Here is a 21,014-nt window from a genome sequence, read left to right as displayed (position 1 = left end):
GGATGATGGGCACTTTTCTATGGAATCTGGGCGTAAAACCAACAGAAATGTAACTACTATTATTTGTTAGGACTTAATATCAGAAATATATTTTCATATAAATAACTACCAAAAACTCCCGGGTTTGCTTGGAAATTGACATAATGTGTAATAGTAATAGGTGCTTTATTGCGCAAACAAAAAATATTATTAATTAATATACTTATCTCCTTTTATGTCCAACAGTTCAAGAGTGGGGTCAACAAATGGTATATTATTTAAACCATGTTCTACATTATAAGCGTAGGACCATACCTAGGTACCATTTAGAGAAAGGACATGAACACAGTCATGTTTCAAGGGGATTTCTACCAGTTAAGTAGTAATGTTGTCGCATAATCGATCACGGATCGATTATTAATCGATATGTGTGCTATAAAACGTTGCTTCATGCCAAATTTCAAGATTCTAGGTCGACTGGAAGTACCCTTTAGGTTTTGATTCCCTTGCGAGTACTTGCGAGTTTCAAAATATACAGCTTAAATTGCTGTTTCTTTTGATTGCGTTTACATAGAAGTTTGATTTTGTTAGAACTTAAAGGTATTATAGATGAATTTCAATTTAATACCTCTACGCGTTTATGAGGAAATGGGTAGTAAGTTTAAAATTATTTAAAAAAAAATATATTATGTGATGTAACTAAAAATTTATGGTTTTCGTAATTTTTCCTTTATCTATGCTATAAGACGTTGCTTCGTACCAAATTTCAAGATTCTGAGTTCACGGGAAGCACCCTGTAGGTTTTGATTCCCTTGCAAGTGTCGAAAATTTGCGGCATAAACGGCTGTATCTTTTGATTGCGTTGGCTTAGAAGTTTGATTTTTTCACAGCTTCAAGGGACAGTAGACCTGAGTAATTGATATAAATTTCAGTTTCATACCTCCACGCGTTCCTGAGAAAAAGGGTCTTGACAGACGGACGGACGGACAACAAAGTGATCCTATAAGGGTTCCGTTTTTTCCTTTTGAGGTACGGAACCCTAAAAATACCAACACCACTTATGTATTTACCCTATTTTTTGAACAAATAAATAATTTGAATTTGAATTTTATTGGCGGTCAAGCTGTAGATCCTGGCTACACAGGAGTTGCAGCGGTGTGAACTGTACGACATACCTGGCCGAGGGAGTCGAAGCCGTCCATTTGGTTGAGAAGTTCCATGAGCGTCCGCTGGATTTCTCTGTCGGCGCTGGTGCCTTCGGAGAAACGTCTGCCACCTGAGAGGATAAAGCATTAATAGGGTTGTCGATTGGCGGCTTTTATGAATTATCAAAAAACGAATCATATAGATTTGTGTCGAAATAGAGACTGACGTCATCAGGTCGAGAACTCGCAATCATTCAATGAGGGCTATCGTTTTAGCGCTCGCCAGTTAGCGCCACTGTAGAGTAAGGTCCTGTCAATCGCCAGGGGTGCCAACTGTTAAGTATAAAAACGATAGCCCTCATTGAGTTACCGACAACTTATTGATTTAAATTTTACATTAAATTAAAAACTTTATTTATGTAGGCTGGGTCTTCACGATTTCATCAAGGATGTGTAGTGAAGTTTACCCATGTTCTAATAAATAAGGCTAAAACTCTTTTCAAGGTTAGAATGTAGTGTTTTTTCCCCCAGTTAGGTTCATTTTCTGTGTAAATTGGGGTAAGGGTGAAGCCTTTAGGGAGATCAGTTTGTCAAATCACATGTAGGTTATGGTTTACATCTTTCGTCAGGTTACAAAACAACCAAAGTACTTAAGTTACCGCGTTATTTCTTACACAAGAAATGTAAAATAAAATAAAACAACTGCTTAAGGTTCCACGGGTTTTGGGTCATCCACAATAATGTTTTCTTCGGCTGTGAACTTCTTCCAGCTAACAGAAGGAATATGTTAGTTACCGATGGCGTCGATCTCGTCCATGAAGATGATGCAGGGCTGGTGGTCGCGCGCGTAGTTGAACATCTCACGGATGAGACGCGCCGACTCGCCGATGTACTTGTCCACGATCGCCGACGATACCACCTGCGGATTATTTAATAGAAATGTTTATTATTTGGCACACCTTCCATAATAATAAAATCAAAATCAAAATCAAAAAATATTTATTCAGTTTAGACCACAAGTGGCACTTATGAACGTCAATAGAAAATAATAAAAAAAGAAAAAGGTAGCCCTTATGGGGCACTTTACATGTCTCCTTATCTTTTGGGCCCTACCAGCGCTTCGAGACAAACATATGGCAAGTGCTGAGAAGAAACGCCGGAACAAACTCAGTCACCACTTATTGCCAGGAATTATCTAACGGTAAGAATAGTCAAATTTAAGTACATCAAATATGACAAAATCAACAAAATACTCAAATTCAAATAGTTTATTTAGTACATAGTAGGGATGTTATGGATATGTAGTTTCGGTTACGGTTACGGATATCTGTGCCTTAGAATGCAATTTGCAATAGTTGTCTATCACGGTTCATTCATGGCCGCACACTTTACATCGAATAAAAAGTAATAAAAAAAAATTGATTCTAGATGGCATTAATATCCGAAACTTATGAATCGGTTACAGTTACGGTTTCGGATATTTTTTTATTTCGGACATCCGAAAGTTTCGGTTACGGTTACGGATATCTATAACATCCCTGATTACAACACAACTCAGTAAGATCAAACCAAATGAATCTGTAACATTGCATAAATATTATGTGACGGACGGCCCTCACTAGAAGTGTTTTGCCGGTGCCATTAGCCTGATGGTACGGAGAATAGCCCAATTCGTCCAACGAGGGCTATCGTTTTAGCGCTCATCAGTTAACGCCACTGTAAAGTAAGGTCCTGTCACTTGCTAGTGGCGAAGACAGTGGCACCAACTGGTGAGCGCTAAAGTGGTAGGAGGACTATCGCATTTGCATTCATCAAGATGGCGCCACTGTAGAGTAAGGTCCTGTCAATCGCCAGGGGTGCCAACTGTTAAGTATAAAAACGATAGCCCTCATTGCCACCGGTTACCTTGAGGAAGTTAGCGTCCAGCTGTGTAGCGACGGCCCTGGTTAGCAGTCTTATCAATGCTATTTTTCTGTGCTAAATTGGAGATAGTCATGCTTCTGCAATAGAGACTGAGATCTGAGGACGTTACCTTAAGGAAGTTGACAGCGTTGACCAGCCAAGAAAGTAAGCGATAGCCCTCATAGAAAAGGGTCTTCTGCAATGAAGGCTAAATGACCTAAAGATGGTGATGTTACCTTGAGGAAGTTAGCGTCCAGCTGTGAAGCGATAGCCCTCGCTAGATGTATCTTAGCAATGCTATTTTCCTCTGGTAAATTGAAGAAGGTCATGCTTCTGAATTGGAGACTAAATGACCTGATGACGATGACGTCACTTTGAGGAAGTTGGCGACGTTGACCAGCCAACAGCGTTTTGTCATTTGTCTGTGGTAAATTGGATGATCTAGCTCCAGCAGTAAGTAACTAACTGATATTGACGTCACCTTGAGGAAGTGATGCAATGAGAGCTATCGTTTTTATACTTAACAGTTGGTACCCCTGGCGATTGACAGGACCTTACTCTACAGTGGCGCCATCTTGATGAGTGCAAAATTAAATGCGATAGTTCTACCACTTTAGCGCTCACCAGTTGGTGCCACTGTTTTCGCTACTAGCAAGTGACAGGACCTTACTCTACAGTGGCGCCAACTGGTGAGCGCTAAAACGATAGCCCTCATTAAGGTAGAAATGATGCGAACATAGAGCTTCCCCAACGTGGAAAGTGTAGCCCAAATCGTCCACTTGCCTTGAAGAAGTTGGCGTCCAGCTGTGAAGCGACGGCCCTGGCTAAAGCCGGGTCCGTGAGCACGTAATTTTGTCCAATGACCCCAAGCTACCCATCCTTATCGCTCGCGCGTAATTGTATTGCTGTCGCGACTGTGCGACGGGCGCCCGCAGTGAGTGTGCGAGCGCGACAGCAACATAATTAGCGGCCCGTACAGCAGGCAGCCTTGGAGGGCAATGACCGGAGCCCTGTGACGTCACCTTGAGGAAGTTAGCGTCCAGCTGTGAAGCGACGGCCCTGGCTAGTAGCGTCTTGCCGGTGCCGGGCGGCCCGTACAAGAGGCAGCCTTTGGAGGGCAATGACCCGAGGNCTAACTTTCCAACAGAATTGAGAACCTCCTTCTTTTTTTAAGTCGGTTGAAAATTAATTTAGTTTTTGTAAGTAGGCCTTTAAAGAGCACTTACACATCCCGACCTTAGCACTGCTTCGGGACAATAAATATCGGCCAGTGTTGAAAAGAAGCGCAAGAATCACTAATGTAAGGCCCAGAACAGACGGTGAAACGCAACTGCAACTGCTAGTTACTTTTGAGTTGCATCTAAGTTTCTGCCATAGCGTCCGTTGAGAGACCACACATGACGCGACCAGTTTGAAACTTTCAGTTTCAGTTTCATTCATCAGAAATTTGAACCGTCTGTTCTGGGCCTAATTCAGCGTCAAATATTTCGTGACACCCAAAGTGACCAAAAGGTTGACAACACAATCTTATACGTGTTGCGAATTTTGACTTCTTTGGGTGTCGTTGGATCATTGACTGTACGACAACATTGGCAAACGTGGAAACACAATAGAGAAGAAGAACTGTACGAAATAATAAACTTCGAACTCCTATGTTCTTCTGATTAATTTCGTTGCGGGTCCAATGACAGTTTAACTTTCCCCCGGGACAAACTTGACCTTCAATGGTTGGGTTATTATTAAAATATGCTAATGAATTTTATTTGAATCAATATAAATATAATGTTATGTAATCAATCGACATTATTTTATGATCAATTATATTGTAATTTGCATGCTAACTGACATTAGCTAAATAGGAATGCACTTTTAATAAAACCGGCCAAGTGCGAGTCGGACTCGCTCACCGAGGGTTCCGTACAAACCTGCAAGGTTTACAAAGTTCGTTCATTACGACAATCGAGTCATAACTATGGTATTTTTATTGCAAAATGAAATTCATAAGTTTATATTTATTAAAAAAGATATATTTTGTAATGTAACTAAAAATTTAAGGGTTGCGGAATTTTTCCTTCATGTGTGCTATAAAACGTTGCTTCATGCCAAATTTCAAGATTCTAGGTCGACTGGAAGTACCCTTTAGGTTTTGATTCCCTTGCGAGTACNAAAAAATATTTTTTACATCGTATTTCATTAAAATATAATCAATAGACTCAGATTTTACTATATATTTCAAGACAAGGTAGTTTTCTTTTTTTATCATATTGCTAATAAAATACAAATATTTTTTCAAAAATATTCTGCATATGTAGTATGCGTAATATGGATAACCTTGAAGTGTCATACGGATCATCTTACGTGAAAAAGACTATAACACCCTGTATATCAGTTATTTTGAATAACCATAATGTTAAAGAATGTCATAATAATTGAGAACCGAATAGTATTACTTTTATGCTACATTATTACAAGTAATTTGCGTGAGTCGTACTGAAAATTGCGTTTATCACCTATATTATGGATATTTGATTAGAAAGTGCATTGTATAGTTTTTGTTGTAGAAAATTGATGAAAGGTAGATCAGTCCTCGCAATACAGAGAGGTAATCTGAGCTTCACTAACCTTAAAGTCCACCCACGCCACGGACGGATGCCAATCCTTGGAGCTGATGATGATGATGTCACACGAAGCACAGTTACACACGCGAACAATCACAAAAGACGGTCTTTCGAAGGAGTGACGTCACTCACTGGCGGAGCGCGCGACACACGTGTGTGCGCATTGAACGTCGCCCGGCAACTGAGGCTCCGACCGTTGAACGACGGTAGGAAAATAAAGTTGGCGAAACAAATATGCGACTACCCGCCAACATTTTTGTAACAAGGACTGAACAACTAATTTGTTGTAACTATTGTGCCTTAGAACGAAGCATTATAATTTAGTAATTCATCAGTAGGACACTTTTTTAAAAGAAACAGACTTATTAAATTATAAAATAGACGCTGCTTAGTTCGGATTTTGTCTACTTTGTAAAATAAATATTATACAGCGCCATCTAGTCCTAAACTAAGCAAACCTTGTACTATGGATGCCAGACAATTTATTGTATTGTATATTGTGTAAATAGATTATTAAAAAATAAACGAATAAAATATTAATTTCTTTATTTTCATTACAGTGTTACCAGTTCCAAATCATTATAAAACGGAGTAAATAACATTTTTCATACGTTTGAAAACTGGAAGTAAGTATATCCTAATGTTAAGTTTAAACTAAATTCTTAGACGGGCTTGTAGTCGAGCTTGCTTTCAAGTTTCTTGTTATCGGCCACCTTACGAACCGCTTTCATTAGATCCTCCTGTAAAAGAATAGATTTTAAATAAAATTAATCTTTAATCAATCCCAAAGGGAGATAAGGGGCTGTATGAGCTGTATCCCTACTTGCTGATAAAGCTTATGCTCATCAACAGCCCTTTAACAGCCCTTTACAGTCCACTGCTGGACTATGAGCCTCCTCCACTATAGTGGAGGGTTTTGCCATAATCTCCACGCTAGGCAGGCGGGTTGGAGATCGCAGTTTAAAAGATTGATGTTTTTCAGAGAGCGCTGCTGCCCATTCTCTGTTTGATGTGTAGTCCCTAAGTCGCCTCTTACGACACCCGCGGGAAGAGTAGGGGTTGGTGACAAATGTATTCTACTCTGCCGTCACCACACGGCTTATGCTCATCTTTTCATAATTTCATCATCATCATCTCAGCCATAGGACGTCCACTGCTGAACATATTATGCCTCCCCCAATGATTTCCATGTTGACCGGTTGGTAGCGGCCTGCTTGGCCTTCCTGCTACCTTTATGCGCTCGAATACTCTGTTATTAGTTCCGATTTTTGCCACTCGATTGTTCAGAATCGTTTGACTACCTTACTTGACGACTTGCCTGTATAATATACTCCCTCTCAGCCCGTATAGCGAAGAGACCAGCCTCAGTGCAAACGTTTCTCAAGTCAGCGCCGTTGAAAGTGTCGGACAGTTTGACGACAGCCTCATAGTCCATCTCGCCGTGTTTGGCGATCGGTTGCGCGTGGATCTTCAGGATTTCCAGTCTGGAATTTAAAATAAAAGCATGAAAATGTGACAGCCAGGCTTATCGTCGCTGTCAGTTCAAAAGGATGTATCATACCAGTAGGTTTTCAGGAGACACAAAAAACTGTATAATTTTTACATTTGGATTTGACAGCCTTTTGAACTGACAGCAACGTTATGTGGGTCATGATAAAATCTTATCGACGATTTTAGACGACAAATGTAAGAGCTTATCGTGCGAAATCGATAAAATGCCTCGAAAGTAATTAAATCATTCGTAAAGTTGGGAAGGTTGATAGTTCCATCGTTGTTGGCCACTGAGTTTTTGGTGGTGAATGTGGTGAACCTATTTATAACGAACATACTTAAAGCTTGCAAGGGTTTAAATGACGGGGACAAATACAGAACAAAGGGTATTTTTTATCACAATAACTAGTAATCTACTATTTGTTTTGCATTAGGGAGACCACTAAACTAGCGTTTTTCAGTTTAACTTTCCCCCGGGACAAACTTGACCTTCATTGGTTGGGTTTTTATGGCGGTCGAGCTGTCGATCCTGGCTACACAGGAGTTGCAGCGGTGGGAACGAGAGGTGGGAACAATCCCGTTAGCGTTTTTCTAAGTCCACTTCCACCTTCGACCTACATCACTTTCCAGCTTTGTTGCAACCACTTGCAGCAGCTTTGTTGCAACTGCTTAGAAGAAATGCTGCAACAAACTCTGAAAACTTACCTAGCCTGTTCATTGGGCAGAGGGATCTCAATCTTCCTGTCCAATCTACCAGGTCTTAACAGAGCCGGATCCAGGGTATCAGGCCGGTTGGTGGCCATGATGATCTTGACCTGGCCGAGGGAGTCGAAGCCGTCCATTTGGTTGAGAAGTTCCATGAGCGTTCGCTGGATCTCTCTGTCGGCGCTGGTGCCTTCGGAGAAACGTCTGCCACCTAAGAAGATAAAGCATTACAGGTTAAGATCCAAAACGTGAAATGGGGACTATGACGTCATCAGGTTGGGATGGACAATGTTGATTTTGAATATTAAAAATCTTTTATATTTTTCAAATCAGGGCAGCCGCTGCACAAAGTTAAATCAAAGTCAAAATGTGTTTATTGCATTTCATGAATGTTTACAAGATGTGGTTATCATTACAGTTGCCGCGAATACTCGCTATTATTCGGTATTCGGCATTACTCGACATTTTTTTGATATTCGTCGAATACCGAATAATAGCTAGTATTATTCGGCATTCGGCGAATAGTCGTCTAAAATAAACTTTTAGTGACCAAAAAAACTAATGAGTTAAAAATAATCATATTTTTATTTTCCCTAACAAAACAATACACAATATCAATTATTATTTATAATATGTACCTGTGCCTATCATATTCATGAAATTAAATTAGTTAGGCTTTTTAATTAATATTTAAAATCCAACAGAGGCAGATTGTGGTGCAAAAAATCATTTTTTTCTGCACGTTCGGGAGCAAGTCGGTTTCGTTTTTCCTCGTAAATTAAACCTGCCTCGGAAAATAGTTTTTCTGAATAAACAGAGCTTGCTGGTGTGTCATTTAGCAAGCTTACTTAATATAGGAAATCTATTCTTATTGGTACTCAAAGTCCACCATTCATATGGGTTTATTTTTCTGTCAGCCTTTGCTAATGAGATGTAGTGGGCGATTTCTTCAGCACTGGCATTCTTGGGGTGCTCTTCAGTAGGTTGCTCTATAGATGATTCTTCAAAACATGCCTAAAATTTACTACATATATGTAGGTATGTATAACATGAAACAGATTTCTTTAACTTTATTGTTTTCTTTTCTGTGAGAACCTTAGAAGAAATTAGAAATAATTTTAATATTTTTATGTCGAATAGTAATGTCGAGTTATTCGACTATTCGCCAAAGTGAATGGCGATTAATCGGTATTCGACTATTCGCTATAACCACTATTCGCGGCAACTCTAGTTATCATGTTATCCAGTACATCATGTTACCCATTTAGGCTTAGCAATTAAATGATTGATTTAGTAATCAACGTGAAACGTATGCAATATTTTTTTTAATTTAAGTTTAAGTCACTGAAGTACTCGTTTAGGCTGTAGTGTCATGGTTTCGTTAGGACCAGAATGAAGTTTCATCAGATGGTGTGTCTTGGAATGATTGGTATTGAGTATCACTGCGAAAAGGAGTTTTGATTCCTAGTAAGAGAAAAATTTTCGGCTTGCTTTTATGCTAATGTGTGTGCTATCCATCAGATAAAATGGCAAGGTCAAGATCATCTGTCAAGTTAGGAAGATAAGAAGTTAGGGGTGGCGTTTGTCCTGCCGATCCAGGAGGGTGCAAATAAGTTTTTTTAGGCTGGTCCACTGCTTTAAATTACTTTAGACGAAAGAAAGGTAAGTATGAATGGTTTATAATTTCCAAAGAGGGACAGCTGCCGACAGTTATTTTAGTTACCGATGGCGTTGATCTCGTCCATGAAGATGATTCAGGGCTGGTGATTGAACATAAAGAGTTATGATATAGTTACTGATGGTATTTATTTCTATACTTTTAGTCAGAAGGTTCTACCCCTCTGTATCTACTACTGAGGACAGGATAAGTATTCTCCTATCTACTGAGGACAGGATAAGTATTCCAAAACTTTTTGTACGTAGTACTTATTATTATTCTGTGGTAATGTTAGTTACCGATGGCGTCGATCTTGTCCATAAATATAATGCATGATAACAAGTTGAACATGAAGAGTTATGACACCGCTGGTATCCCTGTGATTATAGTCAGAAGGCTCCACCCCTCTGGAAAAGTCCCAGTTAGGTAGTGCAGTATCTTTTAGGCATCATGTGGGCTTGTGTAAGCTAAGTTTGCGCATCAAAGGTCCTGCGTAGTTGTTGGATTTCGAAACTGATTTAGGCACTCATGTTCTAATGGCGTTAGTTAGTTACTGTTAGTTGTTAGTTACCGATGGCGTCGATCTCGTCCATGAAGATGATGCAGGGCTGGTGGCCGCGCGCGTAGTTGAACATGAAGAGTTAATATTTTAGTTGCCAATAGCATCCTATCTCTCTAGAGTTTTAGTCAGAAGGCCACCCCTCTGGAAAAGTCCCAGATAACCATACTGGCCAGTTTAAGTTCTTCCACACGTAAAGAAAGTAATAGTGGCGCCCTCTTTGTCAATGTTTTGTTTGTTGTTTTGTTTTGTTAAATGTTTTTTTTTTTTAATTTATAATGTTGGTTGGAGAGGCGCCCGCTGAAAACCAGCGTCGGGGCACGCGTGGCTCGATTAATGCTGAGCGGGCGCCTTTTTGGCACAAAAATATGCGTGTATAGTTTTAAGTCCCTTTGTTCTGTTTTTTATTTTTTCCTTTTTGTGTCAAATAAAGTTTTTCTTATTAAAGCCTGGTCCGTGAGCACGTAGAATCCCGTCCAAAGACCCCAAGCTGCCCATCCTTGTCGCTCGCACGTAATTATGTTGCTGTCGCGCTCGCACACTCACTGCGGGCGCGCGTCGCACAGTCGCGACAGCAATATAATTACGCGCGAGCGATAAGGATGGGTAGTTTGGGGTCATTGGACGGGATTCTACGTGCTCACGGACCGGGCTTTAGTGCAGTCTCTTTTAGAGGGCGATATGTTTTACATCCTGTGGGCTTAGGATGTGTTTGGCCAGTGTAAGCTAAGCTTGGATTGCGCATCAAAGGTCCTGCGTAGTGGCGTTTTATCCGCCTCATGGCACATTCTTCACGTTCTAATGGCGTTAGTTAGTTGTTAGTTACCGATGGCGTCGATCTCGTCCATGAAGATGATGCAGGGCTGGTGGTCGCGCGCGTAGTTGAACATCTCGCGGATGAGCCGCGCCGACTCGCCGATGTACTTGTCCACGATCGCCGACGATACCACCTGCGAATAGTTAAATTGAGATATTTAAAAAAAATTACACAACTCAGCTATAACTGCTATTTCTAGCCCTTGTTAACCTTTGGATTATAATGAGGGTTTTCGCGTATGAAAAATCCGCCAGATGGCAATACGTAGACGCGAGGTCCAAACGCTGCATCATTGGTAATTTTTGACATGACATTGACAGATATGTCAAAATCCACCAATCACGCAGCAGTCAGAACCCACATCCACGTCCCGCCATCTAGCGGATCTTTCATACGCGAAAACCCTAATTGAAAGCCCCCTCATAAAACAAGCAAAAGCCTAAAATCGCAAGTGCTTTAGGCAGATCATAAACATATGGGACTCTCCGAATCAAGAATGAGTAGAATGTCCCACGAGGCTGACGAAATGCCAATATACATTTTCACTTGGGCTTGTTAAGGTCATTTTCCTGCAGTAGGAACTTATGACCTAAGGATGATGACGTCATCTTGAGGAAGTTGGCATTCAGCTGCATGCTAGCCCAGTAGCGTCTTATCAGTGCCATTTGTCTCTGGTACATTGGAGAGGGTTGAACCCCTGCATGACTTCATAGGACCACCCCACTCTTCACTTGTCCATAAGAAGTGACTAAGGCCTAGGGTGTAGCCCAATTCGTCCATCAGACTAGCGCATCGAACTAGCGTGTAATCCAATTCGTCCATTTGTCACTTACCTTGAGGAAGTTGGCATCCAGCTGTGACGGGACGGCCCTCACTACCTCACTAGTAGTGTCTTACCAGTGCCATTTGCCTCTGGTGAATTGGAGAAGGTGGCCACTCCACCGTAAGATGCGACTAAAGGCCAAATATGCGAACATCAGACCCCCCAACCTATCTGGCCTTAGACATAGATGGGGGAGGCCTGATGGTGGGGAATGGAGCCCAATTCATCCATGTTACCTCGAGAACAATGGCAGGCCTCCGTCACTCGCCTATGCCGGCCGAGATAATTACCTACAGCGCGCGACAACTTCAAGTTGCAAATCAGTCCGGGCCGCCACGCGCCTGTTTGCTTACGCGTATTTCTATACACGCTCGGTCGATCATCGTCGCAATGAGGATCAGTACTGTTGTAGAAAATTCAATAAAACTAGTATCTACGTTAATCTTTAAGACATAAGAAAGATATATCTTTTTGAATTATCCAAATCGGACCATTACTTACGAAGATATTAAGTAATAAACATAGGCCGTTTTTGCCGCTAAAAGTCAACTTACGCAAGGCCGCGTGACGTCATTATATCCGAATCGAGCGCAGCCGGCGTACTATTGGGATGGAAAATATTTTTTTCGCGACTGTGCGACGGGCGCCCGCAGTGAGTGTGCGAGCGCGACAGCAACATAATTAGCGGCCCGTACAGCAGGCAGCCTTGGAGGGCAATGACCCGACTGTGACGTCACCTTGAGGAAGTTAGCGTCCAGCTGTGAAGCGACGGCCCTGGCTAGTAGCGTCTTGCCGGTGCCGGGCGGCCCATACAAGAGGCAGCCTTTGGAGGGCAATGACCGGAGCCCTGTGACGTCACCTTGAGGAAGTTGGCGTCCAGCTGCGACGTGACGGCCCTGGCTAAAGCCTGGTCCGTGAGCACGTAGAATTTTGTCCAATGACCCCAAGCTACCCATCCTTATCGCTCGCGCGTAATTATATTGCTGTCGCGACTGTGCGACGCGCGCCCGCAGTGAGTGTGCGAGCGCGACAGCAACATAATTAGCGGACCGTACAGCAGGCAGCCTTGGAGGGCAATGACCCGAGGCCTGTGACGTCACCTTGAGGAAGTTGGCGTCCAGCTGTGAAGCGACGGCCCTCACTAGAAGTGTTTTGCCGGTGCCATTAGCCTGATGGTACGGAGAATAGCCCAATTCGTCCAATGAGGGCTATCGTTTTAGCGCTCACCAGTTAACGCCACTGTAGAGTAAGGTCCTGTCACTTGCTAGTAGCGAAGACAGTGGCACCAACTGGTGAGCGCTAAAGTGGTAGGAGGACTATCGCATTTGCATTCATCAAGATGGCGCCACTGTAGAGTAAGGTCCTGTCAATCGCCAGGGGTGCCAACTGTTAAGTATAAAAACGATAGCCCTCATTGCCACTGGTTACCTTGAGGAAGTTGGCGTCCAGCTGTGAAGCGACGGCCCTGGCTAGTAGCGTCTTGCCGGTGCCGGGCGGCCCGTACAAGAGACAGCCCTTGGGCGGCGTGATGCCGACGCGGACGAATAGCTCAGGATTGAGGAGCGGGAGTTCGATGACCTGCAAATATAAATGGTGCATTGTGAGATGATGGAAACGAAAATGCAATGTAATTAATTACTCTAGCTCTCAGCTTGATACATAGATCCAATTTCTGAATTGAAAAGACAATGCCGGATATTGGAGTCTTTTTTTTTCGCGCGGCTATCGACCATACCATGTTTTTTGGTTACAAAATAGTGTAATAAACCAAACTTACTATGACATGTATACCTCTAAACTCAGTCTGAACTGAGTTACGAGCATTAGAAGTTTGATGTTTTACATACTATAATTTGCTTTTTGTGCGCAAGTTTTGTAAGAAATTCCAACAAAATAGTGACGTCTCTTTTTGTTGCGCTGATTCTGCTCCATACTGATGACTGGAGCCTATAATTGATGTTATTGTTTGTTTACACATACAATGTCACTATTTTGTTGCAATTTCTTACAAAGCTTGCATGCAGAAAGCAAATCTAGTATGTAAAATCATCAAACTTCTAATGCTCGTAACTCAGTCCAGACTGAGTTTAGAGGTATACATGTCATAGTAAGTTTGGTTTATTACACTATTTTGTAATAAAAAAATAAGGTTTGGTCGATGGCCGCGCGAAAAAAAAAAAGACGCCACCTTCCATACAAAACCAGGCATTGCCATTTCTAGCATGAGCATTCTTGTCTTCTAGAAATTTCTATGACTCTTGATGTGTGTTCATACTTATGCCAAAAATCTCAATGCAGGTAAAAACTACCAGTGCATTTTTGCAAAGTTACTCGAAATTAATTTTCTGTACCACTCGTGTGGTGCACACTGACACCACACAGAGCCAATGTTACCCTACTATGACTATTGTTTAATTTGTTTATAATATAGACTAGTGTATCGCGGCACACTGGTGTACCGTGATCTTTAGATGATGTGCCTCGGAAAAATAAGGTTATCTTATAAAATTGATTTTTCATATTTGGTGTGCCTCCAAAAAATTTCGTTTTCCTAGATGTACGTACCGTTTTCATTTTACTAATATAAACCAATCTTAGGTATTGTAGGTTTGAGAATAGATTCATGCTTCAATACTCCTTAGAGTAGGCGCACACTGTTAATTTTTAGTTGGCCGATAGTTGTGCCCGATTTTAATTTGTATGAAGAATCGGCCAAATCGAATCGGCGTAGTGTGCGCACTCCCATACATGAAAAATCAACGGTGTGCGCCTACTCTTAAGGTTCAGTGCAAACAGACAACTGACACTGTATTACGATTTATTAATTAAATTGACGCTCACCTCTCTGAGTTGTCGGATCTGTTCCTGCAGACCTCCAATGGCCGAGTATGTGACGTCACCAGGGTCTTCGTGGCTCATGTTGTACACTAGAGGGTCAACCTATAAAAAGAAAAGTACATAATATAACATGAACATTTTTAAAAACCCACATTTCCTAGTCAGGGGGACACTTTTTACAATCAATATTGTACAGAAGACAAAGTAAGAGTGGCTTTTCAATATTTTTTTCAAAGATGCAATTATACAATCAGTAAGGATTGGACATTGTGTAAGTAAGAATATTTTTATCAGCAATGATGCTGGAGATACAAGGCACGTTAGGCTTAATTTGCACCAGCTAACTTTGACTGTAACTTTGATGATAACCAGTGGTTTTTTGTATGGAGGTTGACAGATTTTTGACATTTGTTAAAGTCAAAGTAAGATGACACAACCCAGCCTTAGTGTTTTGCTGACATGAGGAAGAATATTTACACATCATTATAAGAAAGGACATTACCGTACTACAGTCCTATCAACTTAAGCTGAGAATTGCATTTGTGTGAGTGATCGCCAAAAGTACTATCGGGGACTCTTCCGCCTGACCACTTTGTAGAAATTTTAGCGTAAGCGCATCGCTCCGGTCACGTGCTCACCCCCTCTCTAATTGGTTACGCATTTTACTATATTTTTACTACGACCAATAAGAGACAATCAGGGCTTAGGTTGCAATATGAAATACCATTGTGCACTTTATTGTCATAGGGTTAAGGTTTAAAACGAAATGTTTCTTTTTCTTCAATCTTTCTTAGTTTTAGGCTGAGTTGCACCATCTAACTTTGACCGTAACTATAACGGTAACCGGTGCTTTTTGTATGGAGTTTGACAGAATTTTGACGTTTGTTAAAGTTAAAGTAAGAGTAAAACACATACAAATAAAATTAATGTTTTATTAAAAGGAAGTCTATAAAACACTTGCTACCAATTGGGCCGATGTAACGACACTTGACACATCCTTTTAAATAAATAAATAAATAAAAACAGGTCCTCGCTCAGCATATGCCAAGGCACGAAGTACCTCGACGCTGATATTCTGCGAGCACCGTTTATAGAGAGGGCGTCCAGCCAGCCTTACAAAATACAACAAAAAGACAAACTTTATAAAATTACAAAATAAAAACAGACTAAAAACTTTTCGTTCACACCTTTAAAATACGTATTCAATTTGCATAAAATTTCTTTCGCTTGGCTGCTTAATGGATTTCGTACAGGAAATTCACTTACAGTAGGAGCCATTTCACTAATATTTGGAACACAATTACATAAAATTACACGTATCTGCTACCAGTACCGGGGGTGAAGTGAAGAATGTGAGCGACAAGGAAGCGGTGCGTGGCGGACGCGCCGCGCTTCAGGCCGCTTGCTATAATAAACCATGCGCGGGACGCGCCGCGCTTCAAGCCGATTGCCACTCTAAACTATCGGTGTGCACTCACACAAATGCAATTCTCAGCTGAAGTTGAGAGGACTGTAAATGTCTATTAAAACAATAAGCCTGTAACTATTATTAGTAAGGTTTATATGTACCTCTCTCGGTAAATGCCGCATGATCGTCAGGGTAGTCATGTCGAGAGCCACCCTGGTGCCTCCCTTTAGCTTGTTCTTGTCTAGCTGACGACGACACCCAACTACGTAGCGAGGACCGTTGGTTGCTTTGACGATAACTGGAAAATAAAAAGTGTTTTAGGACATACACAAACTAAATATTTCAGACAGAAACACAATTTGTGACACACAGGCAATTATTTTAGGTTATGGAGAAAGAATGCAAAAATGCAAAGACTAGTACATTGAAATTACGAAGGTAAAGATAGTCAGATAGATAATAATAATGATATCCTTGGACATTTTACACTGTGCTTCTAGTTCCAAACTAAGCAAAGCTTGTACTATGGGTACTAGACAATGGATATAAACATACTTAAATACTTTTTTTTGTAAATACATACATATTATACATAGAAATCACCCAGTTCAAGTATGTTCATACACACAAATGTTTGTACTGTGCGGGACTCGAACCTGCAACCTCAGGAATAGTAGTCAGTTTTGAACCACTTCACCAAATGGCCGACCCTATAGCCGATAGTCTTCTGCTTATTGATTAGACCTGCCATGGCTGATGTATTCCTTTGTTTCACACATGCACGGAACATTCTAGCCAATAGACACGAAATCATCATCATCAACGGGCATCTTTCAATGACTTAGAATGTTTTTCTCCAAAAACACTTACATTTCTCTTCAGTCAACTGCTTGAGCACCTCACCGACGATCTGACCCACACTCTGGAGAGCTTTGAGGTCGTTTTCACTCTTGTCATACTGTTTTGTGAGGTCCTTCAGCTGCTCACGCACTGTGAATCAAATTGGGCATGATTTGATCAATATTAGTAGTCATACCTATAATATCATTGTAGAATCTATATATTTCTAATTATGATGTACAAAATTACATTAGAAATGTAGTCAACCTGAAAAAAGCTATATTTCTTGTGACTAATGATACAAATGTTCATTGCTTTGTACCATCTTATGTTAACCTAATTAAACTTTTTTGCAATAAAATATAGGTTAAAGCTTGTATGGGTCGATGTAGTGGTCAAATACTAAGAGAAATACATTTATTTCGTCAATAGCTGCAAAAATAAGCGCGATGATTCGGCATAAATGAAGACCAACTCCACGATTACTTACTGTCTTTGAGCCGCGATTCGACTTCTTTGTGTTCCATCAACTTCTTCCGGTAATCCTGAAATGCTTTTTCTCTCAAGGGATCCATTGTAGACGTTCCAGCAGGCATTTTGAACGATTTTATTTAATTTTCTTTGAGTAACAAAAAGCGAAATTCACGTATATCATTTGTTTGACAGCTACTTTGACAATTTACTTTTTAAATTTTGTTGTAGGTAACATTTCGTTCAGAAATCGGGTTATACATTCTTTAACGATGAATCGAGTCGAGTCGAAAATAATCGATTTGTTTTTACACTACAATCGATTATTAAAATTACTTGTGTAAGAAAACTCACCATTAATACTTTCACCTTGTTTTTCTGATATAATTATTCACTGACTGGTTAACCTCAGCAGTGGTTATGAAATGATTAACGCAACAGCTAATGGCGATTATGGCGATGTCCCGCGTTCCCCACTCTTAATAAATGGCTCATGACGAAAACAGTCAGGTCTGGTCTGGTCTTTCGTGCGTGGGTAAACCTTACCCTTCTGGTAGGGAGAGTCCCACATAACACATACCTACCCCCCGGGCCCCGTATGCTGGTGGGTATGCAATTTCATGCATTTTCCTGACGATAAAAAAAATTTTGGTCACTCAATAATTTTCTGTCCCGGTAATCACACACGCACAATATTAACAAAAATTGATTATTGGTTTAAGTAGGTGTAATACATTTTTCGATGTGGGTTAAGCTCGGTACCTACAACCCGGTCGAGTTAACTGCGCACCTTCCCACGTTACCAGTAGAGCGTCGATAATATGACGTCACGGCCAGGTGCGCAGTTAACTCAATGAATGTTATATTATCGCGTTGTAGGTACCTTCAGGGCAAGCCAGCCGAAATAAATAAGAAGTGAATAAAAGTTATTACAGGCAATATTAATATCTTAGGTGGTACCTACCTACCTAAAAAACCTTCACTAAAGTTACATAATTAAACGTTGACTTGCAACTACAGCCAAGAATATCCCACGAATTTCGCTAAAAAAATAACCTAATACAAGAGAAATCTAAAACAAAGCAAAATGAGGAAAAATACGTGACGCCATATCGTAGGCGTTCGCGCCAAAATATTAAGCGCGTGCGTTATTTGCGAAGGACGTGACGAGCCGGAATCTTTATAAAAGAACCTACTCTGTAAATTATTTCTTTGCACATGTTTCTATTTTGTCTCTTTCACACAAAAGTAGTTCTTACATCTAGTTTACAAAGAAAGAAAATTGCCAAAAAACCGGCCAATGATTTTTCGGCAGGTTTAAATCTTGACGAAAATGTACATACTTCTACAGGACATACGAGTTCGTTTCAGCCAAATGACGTCCACCGCTGGACAAAGGCCTCCCCCAAGGCATTCCCCAACGACCGGTACTGCGCTGCCCGCATCCAAGGTTCTTCCCGCGACCTTCACCAGATCGTCAATCCACCTAGTGGGAGGCTTGCCCACGCTACGTCCGGCCCGTGGTCGCCGAATCCAACTCGGCTGGGCAGCGTTCGGGAAGCTTCGCGATATAGGTACTCACGTCCTAAATACCGAGTGTCTCGAGACAAAAGTCTTTGACCAGTGTGTGTTGCCAGTGATGATGGATCTGACTGAAACATGGGCCTCATAAGAAAGCTCAAGGTCACCCAAAGGGCGATGGAGAGGGCTAGGCTCGGAGTTTCCTCGCGTGATCGAATCAGAAATGAGGAGATCCGCAGGAGAACCAAAGTGACCGATATAGCTCACAGAATTGCTAAAATCAAGTGGCAGTGGGCGGGGCACATACTCGTAGAGACGATGGCCGTTGGGGCAGAAAAGTTCTCGAGTGGCGACATACGAGTACCTACCTAAATGTTAATAAATAATAGAAAGGTCACAGACTGTTATTTATCAGAAATTCATTTTGCTACAGTTATCGAAATGGCAAACGAATAAAATTTTATCATCCATTATTAATTGATGCTTTCAATTAAGTATTTAACGAATTCGGGTTAGTTTGCCGAAGCAATTATCGGAAAGGGTAAATTTGTATTGGAACGATCAGCGAAATAAAATGGGAAATAAACGCCTAAAAATACGTTACAGGCCAGATAACATTTAAAGTGTGCATGTACGGAATAATAGTATTATAAAATGCTCAATATGAGCCTCTTATTCATACTTGGTAAATTATCAGTGTGGGACGTCCACGCACAAGGTGGACCGACGCACAGTGTTGCCGGTTCATAGTAAGTAACGGGCAAAATTATTTTCGATCTGAACTTACTACCTTTTGTCAGATTTGTATAAAATATAACTACATATTATATCTAATAGAAAAATACATATTTTAATTTTGAAATTGGTACATATTTTAGTACCTACAAACTTGGAACAAAAATGAATGCAAAATATCATCTAACTTCAGCTTAATGATTAGGGTTTGTGGCTTTCCATAGCTCGATAGGCTTATATCATCCAAATGTATTTCTTGGTGCACCTTTGTAATGACGTTAAGTATGTTACCATGTGTAACTGACCGCTTGTTTACAGGAACTTGATCCAATTCTCAAACAGTGCCTCGGAAAAATTCTTAGTTTCGAGAATTGCAAAAAACAGCGCCGGTAGTATGTCGTAGCAAAATTTGTTTTTACAACATTAAAATATAATATCTGAGGATAATTTCTATCAATATTTCGTTACGGAAAGTAATGGAAAGTATGTACTTTCAGCCTTGTGAATATAATTTTTAAGGTAGTTTTCAATCACTGATTTTGTTAATTTTTATTAAATAAACAGGCTTAAGTTCTATAAACACAAATACATTTTCTAAAAGACAGTACCTTGAACTCTAGAACCCATATTTTTAATCGTGTAAATATTTATCAATTGACAAAACAGTGCCTAAATGAATAAAGCAATATTTTTGTTCCAAGGAAACCTTGTTATCGGACGCCCTACTTTGACCAGTCATATTTTCATTTCTGTTAGCAATCTATCCTCAATATTTTGCATTTTCACGACACACATATTCAGTTTGAATAATAGTTAATCAATTTTCGTTTACGTTCAGTTTCCAAAATTTGGTTTTTGTCCGGCCGTTGCAACACTGTGCGACGACATCACAAAGGAAGGCGCTGGAAGCAGTCCGCTACCAATCGGGCAACATGGAAAGCATTGGGGGAGGCCTATGTTCAGCAGTGGACGATGATGATGAAATTATCAACAACTCTTTAGTAACTCATGCATAGCAATGTATTCTGAAATCCACGCGGGCAAATGCTAACCTACCTTGTTACATAAGTTTCAATTTGATTTACAAAATTAAACATCTCAGTCCTCCATTGATTTAACTAGAAAAGAGTATTCAAGATTTAAAACCAGCTCTACCAGCCTGGCTAATACTGAAATTGTGTGTACTATAAGCATTCACTATACAGCTTTTGAGAAGCCTGCCCCGGGCAAATTTTCTTGGCGGGCTACAGTTCCATAGCCGCTATGAGAGGCTGCTCAGATGACTTATCTTTTTATAAGATCAAATAGGCACTTGAGTGCTTAATTTGTTTGGCAGCCGTCTGGCTTGGTGGTTTACAAACATAACTAAGTATCTAGTTAACTGAGAATAAACTAATGCCCGTTTCTAAAACGGGGTGCAATGGGGAGGTTTTTATCACTACTACATAGTCCCTAGTAAATTATAAATGCGAAAGTAACTCTATAAGTACTCTGTCTGTCTGTTA

The 21,014-nt window shown here is 40.6% G+C and overlaps 2 protein-coding genes across 2 annotated transcripts; both read right to left on the bottom strand.

Moving 5' to 3' along the window:
- Positions 1-1,102: 1,102 nt before the first annotated feature.
- Positions 1,103-6,246, bottom strand: LOC114360167 (26S proteasome regulatory subunit 10B-like). The gene is made up of 4 exons (XM_028314746.1): positions 6,211-6,246; positions 4,049-4,189; positions 1,920-2,043; positions 1,103-1,255 (listed from the first exon to the last, which is right to left on the bottom strand). The coding sequence occupies exons 1-4, from the start codon at positions 6,244-6,246 to the stop codon at positions 1,116-1,118; spliced, it is 441 nt and encodes a 146-aa protein (XP_028170547.1). The 3' UTR covers positions 1,103-1,115.
- LOC114360169 (26S proteasome regulatory subunit 10B) lies at positions 6,176-17,459 on the bottom strand. Its single transcript, XM_028314748.1, has 9 exons — positions 17,273-17,459; positions 16,813-16,932; positions 16,104-16,240; positions 14,538-14,636; positions 13,125-13,274; positions 10,883-11,006; positions 7,841-8,051; positions 6,963-7,128; positions 6,176-6,384 (listed from the first exon to the last, which is right to left on the bottom strand). The coding sequence occupies exons 1-9, from the start codon at positions 17,376-17,378 to the stop codon at positions 6,307-6,309; spliced, it is 1,191 nt and encodes a 396-aa protein (XP_028170549.1). The 5' UTR covers positions 17,379-17,459; the 3' UTR covers positions 6,176-6,306.
- Positions 17,460-21,014: the final 3,555 nt, after the last annotated feature.

Source organism: Ostrinia furnacalis, unplaced genomic scaffold (genome assembly GCF_004193835.3).
Source record: "Ostrinia furnacalis isolate ACB-3 unplaced genomic scaffold, ASM419383v2 OfSCF4911, whole genome shotgun sequence".
Lineage (NCBI taxonomy): Eukaryota > Metazoa > Arthropoda > Insecta > Lepidoptera > Crambidae > Ostrinia > Ostrinia furnacalis.
The sequence above is the reverse complement of the archived record's forward strand: the minus strand, read 5'-3'. Positions and strand labels throughout refer to the sequence as shown.